The sequence below is a fragment of the Clinocottus analis genome, unplaced genomic scaffold (genome assembly GCF_023055335.1).
Source record: "Clinocottus analis isolate CAN_PGR_092001 unplaced genomic scaffold, fCliAna1.0.p SCAF_14, whole genome shotgun sequence".
Taxonomy (NCBI): Eukaryota; Metazoa; Chordata; class Actinopteri; order Perciformes; family Cottidae; genus Clinocottus; species Clinocottus analis.
Genome location: NW_027175865.1, coordinates 16,644,754 through 16,661,868, shown reverse-complemented (window position 1 = coordinate 16,661,868; position 17,115 = coordinate 16,644,754). Strand labels below are relative to the sequence as shown.

At 45.8% G+C, this 17,115-nt stretch overlaps 1 protein-coding gene across 1 annotated transcript; it reads right to left on the bottom strand.

Moving 5' to 3' along the window:
- Positions 1-7,354: 7,354 nt before the first annotated feature.
- Positions 7,355-11,567, bottom strand: irx1b (iroquois homeobox 1b). Its single transcript, XM_068575838.1, has 5 exons — positions 11,020-11,567; positions 9,854-10,096; positions 8,513-9,440; positions 8,246-8,306; positions 7,355-7,666 (listed from the first exon to the last, which is right to left on the bottom strand). Exons 1-5 carry the CDS (start codon positions 11,254-11,256, stop codon positions 7,618-7,620), a joined length of 1,518 nt encoding a protein of 505 aa, XP_068431939.1. The 5' UTR covers positions 11,257-11,567; the 3' UTR covers positions 7,355-7,617.
- Positions 11,568-17,115: the final 5,548 nt, after the last annotated feature.

The window sequence follows — 17,115 nt, the reverse complement described above, 5'->3', positions numbered from 1 at the left end:
TTTTTTTTAATTATACAGTATATTTTTTGTATTATCCGGTACGGTGAGATCATTTCTAACCGCCTCTAATATAAAAATCAATTTGCATCCAGAACTTTCTGCAATCAATCAGCCGATTATTTTCATGATTTTATAATGTGGCATTAAAAAAAAGGAAAAAAAGGGAACAGGTTGCTAATATTTACTAGTTTTATTTAACCAACTGCAACCCCACTAACCCCAGAGGTAAACTTGTACTCATATCTCAAAGGCCCTTTATGCTAACATTTACATTTTTCATGAATCTGTCAATCAAATGCCGCTAATATCCTCATATCATTGTTGTCTGTTTTGTTCTTCTTTCAGTAATAGTTTTAAATACCAATGTATTGAAGGTCCTGGGGGACGCGAGTCAAAAGCCTCCGCAGGTTTAATAGATGAAATAGAATATAGATCAAATGTTTTCCATGGGTCCTAATTTAAATCATCACACACTATCAGGGGGGGAGGGGCCTCTGTCAGTCATCGCGAACGAGACCGACGCAGACGCACGTTTCCTCATGTGTTCTGTCTATTAATAATGTACGCAATGTATGCAAATGAACTGCAACTTTCCTGAAGCAGTAATAATCTGTTAGCTGCAGATAAAACTAACTACAAAACGTATACTGGTTATGATCATTTAGAAATAGTTCACCAAAAATAAATCGCGCGTCTTTTCCAGCGATGCCATGGGGTTAAGTGAGGCTGTGAGCGTTATGATGTTCTGCTGTTACTGATCTGAGATCAGGAAACAATGTTGTCTTGAACATGCGGGGAAAGTATTTCATGTGAATGTATACACGAATGACCTATTTTGTCACATAATTTGGAGGACTTGTAGCGCAATGCTAACATGCTGATGTTCAGCAGGTGAGGTGTTTTCCATGTTATTACTATTAAGCGTGCTAACATTTGCTAATTAGCCGCTACCATGAATTTCCGTACATAGATTTCTTTTATACGAGCAGTGATGTTTCAAGGTTGGATCCCGTCAAATAAGTGAATAAAACAATTCAACCTTTTTCAGTACAATATGATCAATTAATTTCAAGAGCTTTCTGGAGTCAGTCGACTTGTTTCATGATTGTAGTGTTTCTGTCTTTTGTCTTCTTTAAACGTGCAAAAACTGATATATTTTCTTGGCCACTTGGGGGCAGCGCAAACAAGTTGAGAACACAACACTGACATATCACGGCTTTAAGTAGTTGATATGTGGAACTAGTTTGCATCAAGTTGTTTAGTAATCCAGCAGCTAAGGAGCAACAATCTCCTCGTGTCCTCAGTTGTTGTTTTTAGCTTGTTCATTGAAAACAACTGCCCGCTGCTGTGGAAGAGAGCGAAAACAAAGAAGTTGTGAAACTCTGTTCAGCCGAAGGGAGCTCACATGGTCACACATTGTCATTTGATACATGATTAGCGAAGACACATTTCGTTATGGACACATTTTTATAAAGATTGATAAAAAATCTCCCTGCGCTGGTTAAATAATAAACAAAAAAACATTGATAGAAACAGAGGTTATCTGCAGTCCAAACGGCACAAAGTCAATATTCTTGTGAATAAAGTCGAGCCGAGGGCAGGTTCTCGTGCTCTCGTGCAGACGTCGGCCGTATGAAACCCGCAGGACGAGCACATTCCCCGCAACATTTCCCAGGTATTTCCCAAACGGGGAGGCACAAATTACGGAAAATCGCTGAGATCACATATGAATTAATTTTGTGCAGCTTCTCCGCCCCGCTCTAATACGCCAGCGTGTCTCAATGGATGCTGAACAAAGACGCAGCGTAGTCCTCGGCCCCCTCAGGACTCTCGCTAAGCTAAGTTGCTCCGGTATAACAAACCAGTGGATAAACATTGTTTCAAAATGGCTGAAAGGAGCCAGCGATGCGAACGGTCGGACCGCCAACCCTCCTCCCTCTGTCCTAATCTGCTTCTTCCCTCAGATTATTGCCATGAATAGGGCAGGCAACAAGAGAGGAGACTTATCACTCCCACCCTTTCATAGCATGTGTTGTGTGTATTTTCCCTGTATATTAAATTTGTCTCCTTTTTAAAAGCGCTGACGGTGTTTGCTGTTTGTCTGTAACGATATACCCGCAGCTGCAGCGCCACAATAAACGCAGGCTAAGAAGCAGCACCGGGTAAACTCGGGAATTGTGGCGCTTGTTGAATTACTCATGAGTTTTGATACTTTGCTTTTGTGTAAACGCTTAATTCCACTAATCCCTATGGAGAGACAGTGAATGGCGTAAATTCCCTATGATATCTTGTCCGGGCTAAACATTTGCTCACTTACGTATACATTGGGGTACAGAAAATTATTCTTTTGACAACATTACAACAGATTTAACCCAGTGCCCCGTTTATCCTGCAATGACACGTATTAGCTGCGTTGCGTTGGGAGGTACATTTCCATTTCAAATTAAAACTCCGCAAACGTGCACACACACATGGATCAAACGCTTTGTTATTTCGTCGTTGGCGGGTTTTGTGCTTTCGCCACCAGCGGTAAAATATTAATTGACGTGTTGTTCTGGCCAGCAGGAATATTAATTGCCACATTTTTAAGTGAAGAAAAAAATCCATTCGAAATTCCAGAAATATGAACTCGCTTGTTCATTATTTCTTTAACTGTGTGTCGGGCCTTTTCTTCTCCGAGCCCTTCGGGGTCAAGCTCCGCAAAGCCTGTTTGGCAATCAAACACTGTGCCCTCCCTCGCTCTCTTTTTCCTCCTTTCTCCACACACACACACACACACACACACACACACACACACACACACACCTCTCGCCCTCTTTCTCTTCCCGTGGCCCTTTCTCTCCCCCATCGTCCCCTCCTTCCCTCTCCTCCTCTGCCCCACGTTTCTTTCTGTCCGACTGGCCTTCTCAGTGGGGCTATACAGCCCTAACTTGTCTACATTTACCCCCTGCGTTGGCTGACCAATGAGGCCGTTGCGCGGCGAGTCCCTCCTTTAGCGCCGCGCCATTCTCCCCGAGTCAGCTCATGCTCTCTGTTTTCCCAACCTCTGACCCCGGGCCATGGCAACAGGGGCAGGAATGTCAGGAGTGATTGGCAGGATAAAGAGCGCAGCCCCTCTCTCCTGCACAAGCGGATTTGAGACACTTTGAGGGGGCGAACAATGGCGGATTTGGGCTTGATTGGATCACTGATGAGCTGATGACTGTCAAAAGAGCACGTCGTCTTTACATAAGCCTGATTATCTCTGCATGGCGGAGGAGCGGAGAAGAGCAGGAGGGGGCGAGCGCCGCGGTGGGAGGGGAGGGGAGGACCGGCAGGGAGCTCACCCCCATGCAGAGAGCCTTCCAAAAGGGGATAGATCTGCACACGAGGGCCAGGCTACGGGGCCCGGGCCTCTCTCATCCACTGGGGGCCTTTAACAAATCCATTCAGGCGACCGGGGGCCCTCAACACATGTGGCCTTAATCACAGGAGGGTGGCTGAGGATGGGAGTGCGAGGGAGGGGGGCGGGGGGGGGGGGACACATGGAGGCAATCATTGTTCAATCCCCGGACCATCCCATCAAGACAGACAGAGGAGCGGAGAGAAAAAGAACGAGGGAAGGGTATATATAGAGAGAGAGGGCGAGTCGCGGACAGAAAAGAGCAGTGGGACAGGCAAATCAAAGACAAATCCCTTCCATAATCTACCTCTTTAATAGGGATTAGAACTCACCAAAGGGCCTATATCAGAATACCAAAGCGCCAATGAAGACTCCATTCACATGAGAGTTTGAGGGGCTGGTAGGACTCTAAAAACTCACAAGTGAGCTGTGGCTGTTCTTCCTGCTCTCGCAGTCTTTTTTTTTTTTTTTTTTTTACAGTGTGTACCCGCTCTATTTAGTTTTTTTGAAAAAGTTTTGGTGCAGCTTGGGGGACAAACAACCAACATGAAGCGTAAACTTTGAAACTCGGAAGAAGAAGTTTCCGGCGGCAGCCGCCAGAAAGGCACTAATCATATTTTTGGATCTGCTCACTTTTTTCCCGCTCCTTTCATAAGGAAACATGTTTTGGACACGCTGTGTAACTGATTAAACGGCCATTTGATGTCATTTTCAGCCCCATCATGCTAAGCTCACTGATATCCAACTTTGAAAAGAATAACATATTGTTTGGGTACTTGGAAGAACAGTAGCGTGATCTGGCTGGGATGAAGTGTGGAAAAAGTGAAGTGTGTATAAGAGAGAGAGAGAGAGCGGCTGATATCCTCCTCAGCGGTGCTGATGGCAGTCTGTCAGAGTTGGCAGAGGAAGTGAAAATGGCCTCAAGTGTCTGGCTTCCCTCCATGCTGTTCTCACATCAATGACAGCTCTCACTGCATCATCTCTCTCCCGCTCTCTCTCTCTCGCTCTCTCATTTGCGCTCTTTAGACTCGAGTTAGCTCTTTCCATTTCTTGTTTTCTCTCTCAGTGAAAGGATGGACGGCTGGATGAATTAAGACAAAAAAAAGACAGTCAGTCAAACAGTCAAAAAAGTCAAGAACTCTTATTATTTCTCGTACACAGGTCTGCCTGACACATATCGGCATTTTATAATATATATATATATATATATATATATATATATATATATATATATATATATATATATATATATATATAAATATACATACGCTTATTTGTTTTCTTGCTGAGTTAAATCCGATGATTGAGGGCAGTAAATGTGAAGCTACAGCCAGAAGCCACAACGGCAAACCAACATATTCTCACTCCCAACTCGTCAAACAGACTACAGGCGTTTGGTCCGTGGCCATAAACTTCAAACTATGACGCTAAAATAACCCTCTGGGGACGGCGTTCAGTTTCCTTTCGTTTACAGTGTATTTTTTCCAAATAAACTTCTGTCTTCAGAGGAAGGTCGATTCAGGCAACAAAACCCGCTGAGTTAGGTTTGGGAAAAGAGCGTTTGACCTGAACTTAACTGACTGATGTGACCAAACCTCAAGGTTTACTTTCTCACACGATGAGGACCGAGGTCTGCTGGGTGAGAGTCCTGTGAGTGTCTGACCTCCGCGGCCCCGCGTGGACCTTCTCTCTCTTTAAACCACGGCCGTCGCTTTGAGCTTCTCGTGACGAGCAGGTGGGTTTACTTCAGACGCAGAGGTGCACTGACCAAGCGCCGGTGTTTGAGGGGTTGGTACTGAATGTTTTTTTTTAAACATCCCATTTCCTAGCTCTTCTAAAGCTCACTGATTAAAGCTTTGTATTCCTTTTGTTTCACCTGTGCAAAAAGTGTAAAAATGATGTTTAGTTTTAGGTTTAGAGCGTCGTTTGTCGAGTACATTTTCCTCACAAGCTTCTGTTTCCTGATACGTGCAACATTGTACTAATGAAGGTAAACTAAATGCATAATAAAGTCGGCATCAAGTGAGAATTATAGTCCGTATCAATTAGTCGAATTTTAGAAATAGTGGGAATAGAATCAAATAGTCAGTTGTTTCCGTCCCTTAAAACCCGCATACTGTGTCTCCAATAGGTCGACATTTCAGTAGCAGTTTTCAGCTATTTGACCAAGCCCTTTCCGAATAATCCATCATGATTTAACATCACTCATATTTCTCTCAAATTTGAGACACATGTTTTTTAGAATCATGCAAATGTCTGTGTTTGTCCGCTGCGTGAAGTACACCGCGATGGATGTCTCGCAATGTGTTGCACTGTTGGGGTTTGAGAGGTCGGCCCTGCAGAAAGCCGCTGTGCTGCTGAGCGTGGACGCAGACACAGCGACACGTTTCTGCTCCATCAAGTGAAGATTCTGCTTTGCTCTTCCTGAGAGTGAGGTGGCAGCATTGAGTTAATCTGCAGGTCCGTGAACCTGGTGGCTCTGACGGTGTCAGCGTGTGTCACTCCGGCACATAATCACCATTTAAATGTGCACTCCACTGACAGCCCATCTGTCTCAACACAGCTGCATTATAGTAATGCAAATTATAATAAAGTAAAGGAGCAAAGTGCCCGTTCATTTCACTATGTCAACGAGCTGGACGAGGAGCACATTGCACTATATGTCACTTATTTGTAACGCCTTTGTTAACCCGCCCCGACCTAAATCTAACCATTTCACTAATCTAATCCAAACACTGAACATCTGCAGCTCTTGACTTCTTCTAAGAGGCCAAAAGCCACTTGACATTAAGTTGACTTTCAGCGTTTGACTTTCAAACTGCAGCTACCTGAAGCAAGTCGCTTCATATGCAACTTTGAAAAGATTCCAAGTCTCATCTGCATATAGCGAGTTTTTAAACATGCAATTAAATCTCAAATAGGTGTGCGTGTGCACCTGAACCTGAGGCTGCAGGCCCCTCGGGAGGCCAGGGGACTCAAAAGCATGTGGCATGCATGACCCGCTGCTAATCCAAGCATGTGTGTAGGACCACCGCTTTTAGAAACACTCACTATTAACAGCCCCGAGACCCCCCACCGCCCTCTCTCTCTCTCCCTCTCCCCCTTTACCCTGATGTCTTTGGGCCTGTGAACGTCAAGGATGGCTCAGAGTGACACACACACACACACACACACACACACACACACACACACACACACACACATCCCCAACTCCCCTCCCATCCACCCCCCGCCCTGAGCTGCCGCCCCCATACTGGCTGCTGGCCTTTCCTGCCGTCTGATCCATATTTCAGAGGCGGCAGTGGTGGCACTGAGGGGGTATAATCCAACATTAAAGCAAGGAGGTCTGGGCTGAAAGCACAGGCGCGGGTTCATAAGGTCCTGGAAATCTTCAATTTTCAATTTCCGCAGCGTTTGCAGTGGCTTCCAAGGCGCTGGCATAAGTCTCCGGGTTTTGGCGGGAGTGCAGGTTTTCGACGAGGGCGAGACTTTTCTTTCGCTAAAAGGGCCCCGACTCTGCTCGGTTTGAGTTGGCGAGGAGAGCGTGAGACAAACGGGACGCGGCCACGAAGGGGGTCAATGAGGAGGCGGTCACACTGTGATCATCATGAAACAGGAGGAAATCAATCATATTGTATGTGTATTATTGTATATTCATGTCGATGTAGGATGTCCTCTGTGACTCATCTTCTTAGAGAGGAATGAAATTGAGCGAAAGCCCTCTAATGTGTACATTAAAACTGATATCTGGCAGATAAATTAATAGACTATGAGTTCACATTTTATAGATCTCAATCAATCTTAAAACGTGAGATAAACATCTTCTGAACATGAGGAGTTGGTCTCTGGTTTTAAGAGGTTTACGTCCCTCATTTACTCCACATTTTTAGACAGAACGCCAACAATTTCTAACCAGGGAAGAAAACTCCAATAATAAATGACTATAATGACATTTATTTAGTTCCCAAAAAAATATATTCTTTAAAGACAAATTCATATCCTGTATTTACAATTTTTAAAGGTTTTCCATTCACAACAGAAGAGAGGCGAAGAAGAAACAGAGGACATAAAAGAGAGATACAAGCAAATCTGTGACAAAAACAACCATCTCTTTAGCAGGTAGACGCTGAACGGTAACACTATGACAGGTCGCACTGTCCAAACAAAACAAAACAAAAATAGCCGTCATCAAACTGTTCTCTGTTAAATAAAATTATTCCTTTCTCTTTGTCTTCTCATAATGTCGTTGTCACAACTCGCTGTGGCGCTGTCCCGTGGTGAGGTCTGGAGAGAGAGAGATGAGGGAGAAAGTGTATAGAGGTCAGAGGTGAAACAAGTGGGACGAACATGCATGTGTCACAAATACAGCCGCTCTAATACTATGAGTTGTTTTTAAATGCCATCTAAAACAATATTAAACTCTATTTATGCAAATGCTGGAAACCACTAAATTGCTTTATGTCTTTTCACCCTCCACTACCTCCCTGATGTTGCTATCAGCGTTTCCTTTGACATACATTAGCTACATTCACTGAGGGGGGCGTGAATAAATGGCGGCCGATTATTTAAATGACATAGGTGGCTTTAATTTAGGGTGTGTGTGTGTGTGTGTGTGTGTGTGTGTGCGTGTGTGTGTGTGTGTGTGTGTGTGTGTGTGTGTGGGAGCAGGATATATTACTGCTGCCTGACGAGGCGTTAAAGTGGAGGACTCGATCACATGATTTATGAGCCGGGCTCAGTCAGGTGCAGCAGTGTTTACCTCTGCCTTAAGCTTCATTTAGTGGAGAGAGGACACGTGGGGAGGAATGGAGGTGGATAATGTCGCAGTGCCAAATTGATTTCAAATGCATTAAGGCTATTTACCTGTCGGTGATCAGCTGGAATGGGGACTTCCGGGAATCGGGCCTGTGGTCGCTCTCCTCGTCTGTAAAAAAAATTTAAAAACACGCCAAAAAAATAAATAAAACTTTACGAGTTAGAATTATCATCAAAATTGTAAATTGTTCTGTCGTTTAGATCATTATTTGTGTTGGGTCGGTTCTTGTTTGACGCATGCGTAAAAACACTCAAGCTCATTCAGCAAACATATTATTTTACACATGGGTTGCGCAATCTAACTCCGTCCATTACCATCTCTTTTTGGACTGAAGCTCCCCGACGACTCCACGTCGCTGTCCTCCTCCGTCCCCGAGGCTTCGGGCCCCGCCGCCGCCGCCGCCGCCGTCGTCGTCCGTGCGTCGTGACGCGCCACCGGCACCGCGCCGTGGAGCGGCAGGTGTCCGGCCGGCGCCCCTCCGAGGAGCGAGCGCATGTTCAAAAGAGAGTTGGCGTTCAGAAAAGCCGCGTTGGCCCAGTTGTGCAGTTTGCCAATCTGGCATGTGTAAATCCCATGACCCGGGAGCAAGGCCGGGTGGCCGGCGGAGGCCAAAGCCGGGTGCTGCTGCTGCTGCTGCTGCTGCTGCTGTTGGTGGTGTTGGTGGTGGTGGTGGTGCGTGTGCGCGTGGGCCGCGGCGGAAGCTCTGTGAGCGCTGTCCGGGGCCGTGGCGGTCTCAGCCAGGGACCAGATTTTGGGTTTGCTCTGCGGCGGCCTCTGGCACTCCTGTCTGCTGGGGGAACGATCCACTGCGAGTTTGACAACAACCGGCGATCTGTTGAGGGAAAGCGCCGCCTCCACGCCCCGCAGGGCCTCCACGGAAAGCGTCCTGCTGCTCTCGGAGCTCTTCGGCTCCGAGGCCTGCTCTCGGTCGGCCAGGCCGGCCTCCCCCTCCTCTTCCTCTCCCTCTCCCTCAGCCTCTCCCTCCCGTCCTTCGCCCTCTCCCTTCCCGGAGCCCGGCTGCTCCCCGGCTCCGGGCTGCTGCTCCCCCTCCTCGGGCCTCTCGATATCGACAGTTTCCAAATCGATCTCCTCCTCCTCCTCTTCGTCGTCGCTGCCGTTCTTGACGTCGTCCTCGTTGTCGCTGCTGAAGATGCGGCCGTCCCGGTCCTCGGCGCTGCGGCCCCAGGTGACCTTGTTCTCCTTCTTGAGGCGTCTGCGCGCGTTCGCGAACCACGTGGACACCTTGAGAGGAGAGGAGAACCGTTTATGTGTTTTATTATTTTTTTTCACGACGTATAAATCGGAATAAAAATCCCGGTTCCTTTTGAAAACACGAGGGCTGCGAACTAGAAATAGGAAATGATTAAATATGTAAAAACCCTCGTTATTATTCCTCATAATTCTTCGTTATCATTAAAGGAGCTTTGAAATCAGAAATATCAGGAGACTTGTCTCTCTCTCTTTCTCTCGGGGAGGAAGTGTGACTTCATTTAAGTGGGCTATCTGTCAGTCACACAGCGGGATTATCATATTTAATAATGCAACAATTACATTATCCATCGCTCCCACGGGATACCTTTTCTTTTCTTTCTAAACCAGCACACACATGTGTTGTCCTCACTAACACACAGCGTGACGCGTTACGCACTGCCCACCTGTGTGAGTGTCATCCGGGTGATGATGGCCAGCATGATCTTCTCTCCCTTGGTGGGGTACGGGTTCTTCTGGTGCTCCTGCAGCCAGGCCTTCAGGGTGCTGGTGGTCTCCCGCGTGGCCGTCTTGGCCCTCGACGGGTCCCCGTACGGGTACTGGCCGTACGGGTAGAAGCCTTGAGCGGCGTGGACCGGCAGAGAGGCGGGGTGGGAGCCCGGGCTGTCCTTCAGCTCGTACTGGGAGCCCTGCAGTGTGATGGATGGGGGGAGAGGATGGGGAGGGGGGAGGGGGGGACAACTTGTTGAGCGACTGGTCTCGTCTTGGAAATCATTTCCTCACCAAGTTCAGAGAACAAAAATATTATATTCCAATGTTGTTGTTTTTTCTTTGTGCAGCAAAAAAAAAAAAGTTTGGAAAAAGTTTCAACATCCTGTCAGTTTGACAGCAACAATAAGCAGAAAATGATAAATCAGATAAGTATAGTGAATTAAGGAAATTACCAAAAACAATTATGATTTTGCCAATCATTTTTTTGTTCTGAAGTTGATGCCTTTTTTATTTTAATAATTACATCTTAACATTTAAATCATTATTTCGATTGAATAAACAAAGAAGGAAGATAATTAATTACCAAACGCTCTCTAAACAGGGCGTTCAATTATGAATAATTAATTGTGTTTTTTCTCTTCTAAATAATAAACGCCGTCTATATATTACGTCTAAATTAGATTTTTCCTTCAAATATTCATAATTTATACCTCCCAAAAAAATCTAACCTGACAATTACGATATTTCATTTTAACCTAAAAGACGAGTTCTCTCATGGGGGATGATTTATTAATTCACCATTCAGAAGCTGCATACATATATTAAACATTTAAGCATACACATAATGAAATGTTATCTGACACATGGGCGGTTTGGACTCCAAATAAATTGTATTTATTAACGATAGTTAAGCCACAAATATCCCAGAATGATCTATATTTACACATCGTAAAAACAACACACTATTGCAATATAGCACATTCGTTTGCGATGAACCAAAACTCAGTCAAGACAACAACAGCAACAACAACAACAACAAAAAGAAGAAGAAGCGATGGCACTGTCAACACCTGAGCTGCTGCTTGCTGCTGCAGAACAAGTACACAACTCTCTCTCTCACCATCTGGGAGATGAGGGCGAGGTCTGCGGCTCCGCTGTACGGCAGAAAGGCACTGTAGTTGTGAGCCGCCCACGGGCTTCCGTACATCCCCAGCATGGAGCCGACAGCCGCGGCGGTAGCGGACGAGCTCAAGCCGCCTTCAGTGCCTCCTTCCCGGGCAGAGGCCGGCCGCTCGCCCCCGTACACCTCGTGGGAGGCGCTGAGGAACTGGGGGTACCCCAGCTGAGGGAAAGACATGTCCGGAAGAAGAAGGAGCAGCAGTCGAAGAAAAAGAAGAAAAAGCGCGGATACTGTAAATCTCTCCTAAAAAAAAAAAAAAAAAGAAGAAGCCAAAGTCAAGAGGAGGGCAGCAATAGAAGAAAAAAAAAAAAAAAAAGGAGAAGAGAAAGTAGCAATCCCCAGGAAGAAGTAGAGGATGAAGGGGGTGTCTAAATCACCAGAGTCCCCCTTTTAGAAACTGTCAAGCTTCCCCACTTCCACCGACCCGGAGTTGTGTCAGAGCCGCAGTTTGGCACCTCGAGTGCGGAGTGATGCGTGTATCTGGCCGCGGGAGCTTCTGGATGTGGAGCTGACTGACTGATTGGCAGCCTACTTAAGCACCAAGCTCCTCCTATGCCCGGGGCAGGCGATTAGTGCATTGGTTAGCCTAGGTCGTGTGTGTGTGTGTGTGTGTGTGTGTGTGTGTGTGTGTGTGTGTGTGTGTGTGTGTGTGTGTGTGTGTGTGAGCGCTGGTGTGTGTGATCTAATTTCTGCAGCCTTCCCTGTGTCTACACACAACAGAAAACCTGTGAAGTGTGTGCGAGTGTGTGCATGTGTGTGCAGTGTATATTTCCTTTTTTTTCACTGTGGCCAATAGGACTTTATTTAACAAACACTCGGTCCATATGGACACACAGTTTCATATTGATGCGCATATAGCAACTGTATAATATTAATACTACTAATACTACTACTAATAATAATAATATTAACAATAATATAATCGTATAATAACATACATAATTATAATAATAATATTAATTAATTAATTAATAAGACACCAATAATGTTTATCAGTTTAAAACAACTGTTGCAATTTGGCCAACTATTGTCACTTTCTATATTTTAGCTGCCATGCTTCCGCTGCGCTGTGACGGCGGACCCGCAGTGTATGCCGGGACATTCTGTCCAGCAGATGGGCCGGGAGGCATCGATATGGTCGGGCAGTTCCGAGAGGAATGTCCGTGATTATCGACGGAAGTCAGTGGAGCATATTTTCAGAGCGCAGATAAAGGAGTCGGGAGGTAATGACAGAGATTGAGGAGGATAAGAGATAGCAGAGATATGGAGCACAGGACCGGAGGATGACAGATGTTTTCCTGAGAAGAATGGACGACTGTACTCTGCTGGGCCTTTAGGTAAAGTCAGAGATGTCGTAATCTATTTGGTAATTAAAAAATACAAGAGGTTAAAGTTTAAATGTGGGATATAAAATGCCGGAAAATCGATTATTTGAATGTGGAAAAGTGGAAAAAAAAAATTGGAAGCGTGCAGATTGATGGGTTCCTCATTGACAGGCTTAACTATCAAAACAACTCTGTTTCAATCTGCTCCTTTGAACACACACACACACACACACACACACACACACACACACACACACACACACACACACACACACACACACACACACATCGGGGCAGTGCTAATGAGGTTGAGCACCCTGCGCCCCGCTCGGTGGCCCTGTGGCCCTCCTGGGTTCCCTCAGAGGTTAGCTGTGTAATTACTCCATCCCCATAAATACAGATTCATCATTTCACACTGGAGCCCCTGATGAGCTTGGCTGAGCTGAGAGAGAGAGGGAGAGAGAGAGAGAGAGGGATGGAGGAGGAGGAGAGGGGCTGTGGGAGGGAGGGGGGATCTAATGATTTAATTACAGTGCTTAAAGCCCACTCTGGCTAAGTGATGGTCCTCTCTGTCTCTTCTCCCGTTCTCTCTCTCCTCCTCAGCGCTGGCACCTAAAGGGCTTTACTCATGAATCTCAAAGCTGTTTTCCTAAACACATATTATGACGAGCAGCGCCGCCGCCGCCGCCACCGCTGCTGATGATGATGTGTGTGTGTGAGAAACAGAGAGAGAGAGAGAGAGAGAGAGAGAGAGAGAGAGAGAGAGAGAGAGGATGCTTAATCTCCATGGCATTTTAAATGGCATTCATGGAGAGCGACTCTATCCTCATTGCCAAGGTAAATGGAGCCAGGGGACTCTCCATTTCAGCTCGATAAAAGAGCAATGTTAAAGACCCTCACCATTTCTCCCTCTCTCTCTCTCTCTCCCTCTCTACCTCTCTCTCCCCCCTCCCTCTGTCTCGTTTCTCACTTAAAATTAATGTTTTTCTCATGACAGGGAAGGGAAACGAGACATATCCACCATCTAATAGGATAATATAGCCCCATTCACCACCACCACCACTGCCACCCCTCCCTCTCCTCTTCCTTTCCTCTCTCTCTCTCTCTCTCTCTCTCTCTCTCTCTCTCTCTCTCTCTCTCTCTCTCACCCTCTCTCTCTCTGCCTTTGTAGCTGCCTGATTTCCATAGTGTCTCTGTGGAGAGGCAGTTAATGAATTCCTCTGAGCTGGAGAAAGGGGGAGAATGGTTTGGCGGTTTAGAGAGAGAAAGAGGCAGGGATAGGGGGAGGAAGGCTTTGAGCTATGCCATTCAACTTCACAGCCTCGGCCTGCTTGTGCATTCACCATGTGTGTGTGTGTGTGTGTGCTGTGTGTGTGTGTGTGCGTGTGTCTTTTAACATGAACCTGCTAAGACTACCAAATATTTAGACTGGCCTCAGACCTCTTTTTATGGCGACGGTGGATTGAGGGATCTCAGGAGGCAGCTTGACTCTATTTGAATCCCATTCCCTGCTATTAGCTCGGCCCAGACAAAGGAATAACTTACCGCAGGAAACATTCAAATAAAGTCCCACAATCCACTCGCACCGGCCATTTCCTCTTGGGTAATTTGCAGCAAAGGTAAATGAAGTAACCCGAAATCATCACGGGGCCGGTTTTTATTCTTTGTTTGCTAACACTTCAACAAAGGAGGGATGACAGCGGCGATGCACTTGAATAAGGGCCCGCTCACAGTTGCGAGACCCCCGTTATTCTCTGTGCGTAAACTTGAATTTGCAGAGTGTCGAGCGTCATCTATCGATAGTGGCGCTCTGGCAGCGATGGCCGGTATTATTTATGATCACTTTATCTTTTAACGAGTAGTGAACTGGATTACCAAATTGGGAACTAGTGATTACGTCATAGTCACTAATCCCTGTCGCGATCCATCCGACAGACTGCTGGGATTCACATTAGCTTGAGGACCGCCCCCTCAAACTAAATGGGGGAAATGCAACTCCAAAGTTGTCTCATGGTTTTGTCCAAATCACACATTTTATTTGTATTTCCTCCCTGTCAAAGTTTCTTTTTGTGAGTTGATATTTTATTTCTGATGTGAGTCTTGTATGTTGTGCATATATTGTAAAAGAGGCAGATTTGTGATTTTGAGTCATTACAACATCATCAATTGAATTGCATTAAATTGTATGAATTGGAAAATCTCTCTACACCTGTCAGCGACCACCCAAAAATATTTTTAAGGGTCCAAAACCTAAATCTAGGCCTCATGAGAAACGTTCGCGTGGCCACGAACGTCACGGTAAATTGTGTTATCACCATATCAGTCAAACTTCCTGGGACACTATTTACAATATTTGAGCGTTAAAATTAAGAAATCCCTTGTGGCTCATCAGAATAAAACCGCTAATGACTGCAGGAACCCAACATGTTTCCTTTCAGACCAATGAGAATCGCTCGTTTCGTGCGTGCGGCACACTGAACACGCAGTGACCTTCCTCCCTCTAGACTTTACATCGTGATGACGTCACAGAGTTCAGGCTCGGGGAAAGTTTGACAAACATCAAACCATAATAATTCATAGTGGAAAGAATCCTAATTGACCTTGTTTGCAGTTTGTTTACAGTGTCCTGTCAGCAGTTTTACAGATGTGTCTTTTACAGTGGTGGTCCACAAGGAAACTGCTTTTTGGGGGAATTATTTTTGTTGCAATAACGCAGAAAAGCAGGGCTGAGCGGCATCATATCCAATTCTTATTTTTGGTCCATGATTTGTATCTTTCGTCCATGATTTGTATCTTAAGCTCTTTAGCGCTAACATTAGCCAAAGGTAACTTTAAGAAAGTATCAATAATCTTTTGAATGAGGTATATTTCATTGGCTTCATTATTCATTTAAAGTCTCTCCGTGAACTCAATGAGACATCTTGAGGATCAGGTGAAAACAACTCGACTTGTTCCCACAGTTGTTTTCCCAAAACAAAATGTTAATTTCCCCGAGAAACAAAGCAGATAAAGTCCGGCCCCTCCACCAAAGTCATGAAAATGACTCTTGAATAAGACCTGACGCGCTCTAGCAAAGAGCAAGAATGTCACTTTTAGTTTCATTTTGCTAAATAAATGTTCTCCCGCTGGCTTTGTGCTCAGTTTCCAGAATATCAGAGATTGCGGAGAGAACAGCAACAGGGAAGGAAGGTCAAGCGGCAGAGATTGAAAAAAAAAAAGACCATCATCACCTACTTGACAGCGAAGATAAGCAGTGATAGATTCAGCTGCGACCTGATGTTAAAACAGATGGATCGCTCTGACGCTGAGCAGATAAGCCGGGCCGGCCTGAGGTAACACACCCAGACACCCGGCGTCTTTATGGGCGCTCTCGCCCAGCTCGTATTGCTTTAACACTTCTTTAATCGCTGTGATATCTGACGTGGGAGACGTCATTCACAGTCTTAATGGCTTATACCAGCGATTATATCGTCGGCGGTGTGACCTGACTGCCTCTCGCATGGAGATGGATCCTGTAGGAAGTGGACCCAGAGGGGAAACACCAGACAAAGAGCCTATCATTAGCAATTAACGGGCGTGCCAGTGTTTGTTTGTTAATAGCTTGCTTTAGAAGTCCAGCGGGACTCATTTACAGTAGATGGGGCTGATAAAAAACACCCTGACCTCCGGCGTGGGTCGCTTTGACTCGCTCAAAATGGCCGCTCCGCTTGTGCGCCTCGGCCGCGTTGTCTTCTTTTTTTTCTTCTTCTTTCTTTTAATTTGCCGACCGCGGCTGAAAGCATGCCGTTAAATACAGCTCCATCATTCCCCACGGAGAGAGCGATGAAAACAAGCCATGTTAAACAAGATTGCTGACTTAAAAAAAAAAAAAAAAAAGGTGAATTCCCACCTCCTCCTCTTTACAGAAAGACTTAGCGGGGGGCTTTTCTCATGGCCAGGCATCTGATTGTTTTCTAAACGGATTATTAACTCTTTTGTTACAGTAGGGGTCACTTTAATGCTTCTTAGGGCCTATTAGCATTGCTTTAAAGAGCACACACACACACACACACACACACACACACACACACACACACACACACACACACACACACACGGATTGCTGCGTTCTAGGACTTGGCGTTTCTTGTCTTTGTTGTTCACAGTGGGAGCGGAATGATACCGTTATAATGCTGTCAAAGACAATACCTCAACTTAAAAGGAGGAGTGTGAGGGAAGGGTTGTGTGTGATTGGCTGTGTGTGTGTGTATGTGTGTGTGTGTGTGTGTGTGGGTTGCGATGAAAAGGTGCCCTTAGGAAGACCAGTAAGCTTAATGCAATAGTGCTGACTTCAATGGATACCTCAAAGAGAAGTGGCATTACACAGTGCTCTCCACTGAAAATCCCCTACAAGTCCTTGACTGAGAGAAGGATCAGCTCAGTCTTCACTTCAGGGCTGATAGAGATCACCGAGCCGGAGGAGTTTGGATGCGATCGAAACCCTGCCCACCTATGATATTGTGTAGTTGTGTTTTTTTATACGCAACATTTTGCTTCCTGCTCATCTATTCAAGCTCAAGTTACAGTGTCAGATACCCTTGGGTAAATGAAAGACACTCAGGTCAAAGCATCACGGGGTCCCTGAGGTGCTCGCTGTTTGCCTCCGTATTGACCATATGATTGCGATGCTGCTGGTTGTGGTGGTGGTGGTGGTGGTGGAGGTGGAGGTGGA

Bases quoted from the DNA above. Each gene is read 5' to 3' on its own strand.
- irx1b (XM_068575838.1), bottom strand. From the start codon at position 11,256: ATGTCTTTCCCTCAGCTGGGGTACCCCCAGTTCCTCAGCGCCTCCCAC. The intron at 10,097-11,019 runs GTGAGAGAGAGA...ATCACACTGCAG, and splicing joins TCGCCCTCATCTCCCAGATG to GGCTCCCAGTACGAGCTGAA. The intron at 7,667-8,245 runs GTAAATAGCCTT...CTCTCTCTCCAG, and splicing joins TTCCAGCTGATCACCGACAG to ACCTCACCACGGGACAGCGC.